The sequence below is a fragment of the Zingiber officinale genome, chromosome 11A (genome assembly GCF_018446385.1).
Source record: "Zingiber officinale cultivar Zhangliang chromosome 11A, Zo_v1.1, whole genome shotgun sequence".
In the NCBI taxonomy this organism is placed as follows: domain Eukaryota; kingdom Viridiplantae; phylum Streptophyta; class Magnoliopsida; order Zingiberales; family Zingiberaceae; genus Zingiber; species Zingiber officinale.
Window position 1 is genome coordinate 68,977,675 of NC_056006.1, and position 6,653 is coordinate 68,984,327.

The following is a 6,653-nucleotide window of genomic DNA, read 5'->3' on the forward strand; positions in this document are numbered from 1 at the left end:
CCAAGTAAGTTTGATCTGCTTTCCATCATAAAATTAGCATGTGACCTCTTCTATACTCCTTTTGTTGTTTAGTCAGTATTAAGATAAGAAGTTCTAATTTTAAATCATTAATTAGTATTAGGATGGCGCCGAAGCCGCTGGACTACGAGTTGCTGAATGAGAATGTGAAGAAAGTTGCATATGCTGTCAAAGGGGAGCTTTACCTGCGGGCTTCGGAGTTGCAGAAGGAGGGGAAGAAGGTTATGATGCTTTCTCATACACAATTTTCGTTGTTTGTGCCACAACATGATTTGAGTTCAATAGAATAAATTTTATTGAAAGAGGCTCTTATTTAGATTCCTGAAAGATCTGACTTTGATTGTTTTTTTTCCATTCTTGTTATCTGGTTGAAGATATCTTCCTGGGTTATTTAGAACTGTATATGTTTACTTTATTGCTTGTATCAAGATATGAAGTGCACATATGCCTTTGATTCTTTTTATTGTTAGCTTGTTGGGATGCCACTTGTGAGATTAAAATTTGAGGTTATAATACTGCACTCCCCTTGCAATTTATTCTTAAGAAACAAGATACTAGTTGGACTTACTTTCCATGAGATTGGTTTTTTTTGTTGTTTGCAGATTATTTTCACAAATGTTGGGAACCCTCATGCTCTCGGATAGAAGCCATTAACATTTCCCCGTCAGGTTTCCATTTTCTCTTTATTCTTTCTTAAAAACTACTTGTATCAAAGTGTTGATCATTCTTCTCTATTGCTTGACTTAAGGAACTCAGTGAGAAAAAATCATCTTCACAAGTCAAATATTCCTTGTACATGGAGCAATTTCTCCTTCTCTGTGCTCCCTGAGTTAAAGAGACATTTTCCATTAGATTTCTCTTTTTAATGGTGTAATTTTTTACCTATACTATTCTCCAGGTGGTAGCATTGTGCCAAGCTCCATTTCTATTGGATGACCCTAATGTCGGGCTTTTATTCCCAGCAGATGTCATTGCAAGAGCTAAACATTATCTTTTATTGAATTCGGGTGGTTTAGGTATTCACATATTCCTACAATTTTCAACTTGCAGTCTACTTAAACCTTTTCCTTTTTGATGCAGTCTGTTTCTCAAGCTAAACTGCTTTGCAACTTGTTTGCTCTTGTTAACGGTGATCTGGAAAAGAAATGTATTCTGTACTGTTTGTGCATTTGTAACCCAAGCAATTTTTATGTTGACCTTTTCATAACATTTGTGTCATATTCCAGTTTTTAGTTGTATCTTTATATGTAACAAACCCAAAACATCATCTGCAGGCCTTGTTATTTTTTTCATGTTGATGAGTAAATATTGTTTTAGTCATTCTGATAAGAATCTCAACTTTCTTTCGAGCAATCAGGTGCATATAGTGATTCTCGAGGACTTCCTGGAATTAGGAAAGAATTTGCAGAGTTCATTGAAAAATCTATGCATGAGTTGGACTTTTTTATTTCTTCTTCTAACTCTTGACATTTTATATGGCCGATAAGTCATTTGCAAGGGATGTTCAATCGAACTATCAGATTATTAGAAGCAGGTATCGAGCCAGTGTAAGTCCATTTGCATGTCTAAATATCATTTTGTTTATCATTCAGCCACCATATTTTATTATCATCTTTTTTATGCCAGATATGTATTTGATGGTCAACCTCCAGAGTTGAAGAAACAAGAAATTGCCAAAAGGCTAGTCTTTACAGTTTTGTCATTGTCCCCCTCCTTTTTTTTTGTTGCAAGATAATGATAATCTTTAAGCTTATTTTATTCTTTAGATATTTAAAGAGGAAAGATGCAACTAACGATCTGAACACAACAATTGAGGTCATTGCTTGTGCATAACAAGTACCTTTATTGGGACTCCTTAGTGTGCTAGAATTTCTTTTGCTATCTTGGTTACATTTGTTGTTTGCAGACTGGTGATTTGGAGGGAATTGAAAAATACAGCAAAAGGACTGTCAAGGTAATCTTTGATATTGCTATTTTATTGGAAATTACCATGAGGATCTTATTGATTATGATGCAATCAACATAAAGTTAGCATGTTGATTATCTGTTTTCTTCATATGTAACATAGAGTTTCTTTAAATATATTTTGAACTTTCAAATTACTTTCTTAAAGAATTTGATTCCAGTAGATGACTGTAGAGTTTTTTCACAGGTAACCAAGCAACATAATAAAGATTGTAAACGTCTCTTAAGACTAATGGGTGTGCCTACTATTGAGGTAAACTAGTCCACTTTCACTTATTGAATTCTTTATCCTTGCTACAAGAATTTGAACTAACAATGACACAATTTTACTTTCTCTTGCAAACATTTCCTAAAGCTGCATGCAATTGCTTAATATACAAGTATTGTATCTCTAGTTTTAGAAGCTAAACTCATCTTTCTGATCTAAAGGCACCCTGTGAAGCAGAAGCTCAATGCGCAGCTCTTTGCAAAAGTGACAAGGTAAAATGATGCAATGTAACACATTCTATTTTATTTTTTTAACTTTAATATCCTAAACGTATTTGTTTGTTATCAATCTCTAGGTGTTTGCGGTTGCCTCAGAAAACATGGATACTTTAACTTTTGGGGTACCAAGGTTTCTCCATCATTTAATGGATCCTAGTTCCAAAAAAATCTTTGTGATGGAATTTGACGTTTCAAAGGTATATTTATTCTGCTTATTGCTAATTGAATTACTGTATTTATTCTCATCCTTATTTTTCAGGTTCTTAAAGAACTAAGACTCACTATGGATCAGTTCATTGATTTGTGTATTCTCTCTGGATGTGATTATTGTGATAACATTAAAGGTAAACTTTCTTATGAGATATTGTACATTCAACAAGTTTAACATACAAGGCTAGTACTCTACTGCTTACTGTTTACGAAATTTGATAACTAATGTTCATTCAAATCTCTAGTATGATAATGCTTGTGTGGTTGAATTGGTGTCAGTGCTACAACTGTTCCATGTCTATGTTACTTGGACTTGATATAGTTCAACATGAGTATGATCGCAATCTCTGACATGGCTATTTTTACAAATTGTACATGTGTTCAATAGGATTAGTGATTGTTCACTCTTAGTGTCACTGTTTGAGTGTCATTATCCAAGTATCTATATCCAACGCAAATTTGGGCAGTTATGTCATGCTTTGGAAATTTCTATTTTTTTTTAAATGTTTGGTTGAAGGAAAAAAAACTCTGTTTCTACATTTGATGTTCCATGAAATAAATTATACACATACCTTTGCCCAATACCTCATTCTAACATTTGATGTTACATGACGCTTATTTAGTTGTTTCTGCATTATGCAAGGACTGACGGTTAAATTATATTTTGTGAATACCAGAGTTCTTTTCCTTTCAGACACAGCCTTGATATTCCTCTTCCAATGTGTTACTCATGAATGCAGTGATTAAGAGAGGATTTATTATTATTATTATTAGAACCATATTTTGATAAGGCTCCTTGAGTCACATGGAGTACATTAGTTGGAAGAGTTTCTCCAATTCTTCTAGCAGTGGCTAACAGTTCTGCAACATGTACAAATAGATACTCAAAGATTATGTTCAAGGGTAGTCATAAGTTTGAGTCAATGTAAAACTTGATGAAGTTGCAAAAAATCGTCTTTAAACCAGTCATTAGTTGAAAACGTAAGAGGAGGAAAATTTGCAATTGTCTATTTTTTCCCTAACTGGATAAAAGTAGTTTTTTAGTTGCTCTTATTCTTTGGTAATCATATTTATAGTAATTTTGACTATAACCACCTCAAACATGCAACTTCGAGTATAAAATGGCATGTTTCCTTGTATTGCTTATTTTCCAAGAATTCATGTTGTCATGTAGACTATAATCTGGAATTATGGAATTTTATAAGTTTTGTTGAATTTTTCTTTTGCAGGTGGGGCAATTCGTGAGGCTTGAGATTTTTTGATGCAAGAAGTGAGCTTTGTTAGGATGTAGCTTGCCTTGCTAATTTGTAAATTAAAAGTGCGCCATATGGAGAACAACAAATGGAAAACATGTGATTTAATGTATATGGAGAACAATAATAGAAAACATGTGTATTTTGATGAGTAACAACTCATTTTGTATATATGGATGTTTATTTTGGATTTAATGTAGTAAATATTTGGTTTTGTATTGGTGGTTTGCTTATAGTAAAATAAGATTGGTTGTTTGGTATTAATGAACATTAAAGACAACAGTTAAAAATGTTGTAAAAACTATGTAAACCACAACGATTTTTTTTTTAAAAAAGTGATAAAAAACAACGATTTTATCCGTTGTAAAATATATTAAAACTGTTGTAAAAAAAAGCAAAACGAGTAAATATTATCTACCACAACAGTTTATATCTGTTGTAAAAAAAGTCTACCACAACGATTTATTTCTATTGTTGAAATTATCTACTACAACTGTTTTAAAACGTTGTCGTATCCTTCGTAGCCAAATTTGAGCATATATACAACAACGGATAAAAACCGTTGTCAAATGTCTACAAAGACAACGAATTCAAAACTGTTGTCGTAGGGCCATACATTCTACAACACCCTCAGTTACAACGGTTTTTTCACCCTACGACATCGGATAATATCCGTTGTCGTTTGCAGTTTTTGTTGTAGTGAGCGCGGTCCCTGGGCCGAACGTAGGAGCCGATCGACTAATGCCCTCCAAGCGACACCAAGGTCGAACCGATTTTGGTTGTCCGCTTGGTCGGTGATTTGATGCCCGACTCCACCCTGTCGAACGAGGGAGCCTTAACTGTCTGGTTAATGTCGTGTCCCTTGTTAGCTGAACAGGATGGTCGCTCGGCTTTCGTCTCTTCCCGCTTTGCCTTATGAGCGGCTGAAACTCGACATCAGGCCAAACTATCGAGATGTTGGGTCAGCTATTCTTCCTGCCACTCAGGAATGTATCTCGTCTGATCGAACGCTTACCTTGGGTGTTGACTACTTTGACTTCCTACCGGGCGGGCCTCGTCTTACCACCGGATCAGTATTCATTGGATGAGTACAAAAGTCATTTGTAAAAGTAATCTTTTGGTGAAATAACCTTTTTGGTAAAGTAACCTTTTAGTGAAGTAACCTTTTTAGTAAAGTAACATTTTGTGAAGTCACCTTATATAGGTGAAGTAACCTTTTAGGTGATGGTGATCTTCTTAATTTTTGTTCTTCTTCCTCTTCTTCTCTTGGCTAAAAATAACCTTGTGTAATTGCTAGCACAACAACAGTTGTTTCTTCTCCAAGTCGTGAGTTCATGAGACGGACGAAGAACATGTTCGTGTAGATACCGTAGAGGCGCGAACGTGCTGATCACGTTGAGATTTGCATCCGAATCAAAATTGTTGCCAGGAGTACCAATTCAAGCAACAAAGATAACTATTCTATTTGATAGAATAGGAAAACGCAGTATACAGTATTCGCAAGGATCTATGGAGGAATTCTTTTTCCGCTGCATTATGTGTTGTTTTATGCATCAGATCCTTACACCCACTTGGGATTTTCGTCTCCTTATCTTCTCGAGATCCCTAGCTCACGACCCACTTCACACTCCTAGCTCCTGATCCTCTTAGGATCCTTGGTTTCTAATCCTCTCAGGACCCCTAACTCCCGACCCCTCTCGAGATCCTTGGCTCCTGATCCTCTGGGGACCCCCAACTCCCGATCTACTCAGGACTCTTGGTTCTTGACCTTCTTAGGACTCTTGGATCCCAACTCTCTCAAGAATCCTGGCTCACCAACCTATCGGACTTCTTGTTTTCTCATTAATATAGGATAAAATATCAAAATGGAAAGAAAGTATGTTAGTCTTGTTATTTTAGGGAAAAAAAGGATGGTGTGACTAAATCTTTTGTTATTTAAGGAATAACTAGTATAAAAATCCTGTTAATTTGATTGACTGCTTGACTAAATCTTATATTATTTAGGGGATTAAATAAGGATCATGTAAAAAAGAAAAAGAGGAAACGGTACGTAGTTTCTCTATAAAAGAGAACCCTTCACAACTTTTCAGGTACGTATGCACATACATCACTTTATATATCAAAATCTTAATCTTTATCTTTCTCCTCTAATTTGAGCATCGGAGTGGCTATACTAGAGAACTCCTTGCCCATCACCCTAACTCTCTTTTTTAATTGTCTTTTTTCTTCTGCACAAATTTTATATCACATCATTGTCCTCCTTGTCATTCAACTATTGACGATTAAGTTGATTATCTAGTCAACTCATCGATGAATTATCAATCGTCATTCGTGAACATGATCAAGTAAGTCGATAAAAATTTTATTAATGAACATGATTTATAAATATTGCTTATGAATTATTTCATATTAAGGAATTGAATAAATATATGTTTAAATATATGTGTTTAATTTAATAAATTATTTAAATTTATTTATTTATTTAATTGATAAACATAAAATGTATTTACGAATGTTCGAATCCTACTCACAATCCACTGTATTTTGCAGCTTTTAGTGTTTGGCAGTAGCGGCCTCCAATTGGTCGAACCTAACAAAAGTCACAAGTAGACCTCACCTGCATAGAAATTTGTGACTGTGAGTTTGTCAAGAAAAATTACCAATCATGCACTGTCCATTGGGTCTCTTTCCGTGATATTGATAGATCACTCTCCCATTTTC

The 6,653-nt window shown here is 34.7% G+C and overlaps 1 protein-coding gene and 1 long non-coding RNA gene across 2 annotated transcripts; both read left to right on the plus strand.

Annotated features, from left to right (window-relative positions):
• Positions 1 to 653: 653 nt before the first annotated feature.
• LOC122030812 lies at positions 654 to 1,434 on the plus strand. Its single transcript, XR_006125619.1, has 3 exons — positions 654 to 686; positions 917 to 1,034; positions 1,376 to 1,434. It is a non-coding gene; the product is annotated as an uncharacterized LOC122030812 (long non-coding RNA).
• Positions 1,435 to 1,500: 66 nt separating this feature from the next.
• Positions 1,501 to 3,931, plus strand: LOC122031435 (flap endonuclease 1-A-like; the record flags this gene model as incomplete). Its single annotated transcript, XM_042590552.1, has 9 exons — positions 1,501 to 1,565; positions 1,645 to 1,698; positions 1,785 to 1,833; positions 1,925 to 1,972; positions 2,171 to 2,236; positions 2,413 to 2,463; positions 2,547 to 2,666; positions 2,729 to 2,813; positions 3,909 to 3,931. Coding segments are annotated over 9 exons (561 nt in total), but the record flags the coding sequence as incomplete, so codon positions are not given.
• Positions 3,932 to 6,653: the final 2,722 nt, after the last annotated feature.